General features: G+C 59.4%; 1 protein-coding gene across 1 annotated transcript in view; it reads left to right on the plus strand.

Annotated features, from left to right (window-relative positions):
- CUNH17orf113 (chromosome unknown C17orf113 homolog) overlaps positions 1 to 872 on the plus strand; it is a gene marked incomplete at its 5' end in the record, with an annotated part of 1,528 nt that overhangs the window by 342 nt on the left and 314 nt on the right. The window contains 1 exon segment of the mRNA XM_010176483.1: positions 1 to 872. This exon segment is cut by the window's left edge and continues 26 nt beyond it; it is cut by the window's right edge and continues 314 nt beyond it. Within this exon segment, the coding sequence (XP_010174785.1) occupies positions 1 to 872 (872 nt within the window).

Raw genomic sequence — 872 nt, forward strand, 5'->3', positions numbered from 1 at the left:
CCCGCTCCTCATGGAGATGCACGGCCTGTCCCACGGGAGCTCCCTGCTGCCAGCCGAGAGCATCATCAGCATCGAATACCTCCAGAAATACGAGACCACGGTGGATGCCGTGTACAGGCTCTACTCCAGCTTCAGGGGGGAACGCAATGGCCTGCAGGAGCTGCGGAGCGTCCTGGACCTCTGCGAGATCGACCTCGGGAGCCCCAAAGCCATCCACTGGACTTCTATTTTCCCAGCCGTGGAAGCCATCGATTCCTCGTGGCCCACACTGGTGCTGCTGCTGGAGAGCGAGGCAGAGCGGTCACCCGTGGCCCACGGCCTTTGCGAAGAGCTCAAGAATTTCCAGTTTGTGGCCTTCACCAAGATACTCCTGGACGTCCTCCCCATCTTCCAGAAACTCAGTCGCTTCTTCCAGATCGAGGACTTTGACCTCTCCATCCTGAAGCCCATCGTCTCTGCCACGGCCACCAGCCTGCAGGCCCAGAAGAGTGCCAGCGGCCAGAACCTCCAGGAGTTCCTCAACGAGATGAACGAGCATCCGTGGGATGACCGGGAGGGCGAGAGCCGCCTCTACTACAAGGGTGTCGAGCTGGCCAACTGCTCCAAGGTGCACCTGAAGCACTTTGAGCACCTGAAGGAGAGCTACCTGGAGAGCATGCGGGGCAACCTGCTGGACAGGTTCCCCAGCAGCGTCCTAGAGGCTATCAGCTCCTTCTCGGTCATCTTCAACCCCAAGTGCTACCCTCAGTCTTTGGAAGACATTGGCAGCTATGGGGTCAGTGAGCTGAATTTCCTCCTGCAGGCTTACTCCCGGGTGGTGGTGAGCGAGAGGGCCCTGAGCGATTTCCCCCTCTTCAAGCGGATAGTCTTCA

This window comes from Antrostomus carolinensis, unplaced genomic scaffold (assembly GCF_000700745.2).
Source record: "Antrostomus carolinensis isolate BGI_N321 unplaced genomic scaffold, ASM70074v2 scaffold41569, whole genome shotgun sequence".
Classification (NCBI taxonomy): Eukaryota; Metazoa; Chordata; class Aves; order Caprimulgiformes; family Caprimulgidae; genus Antrostomus; species Antrostomus carolinensis.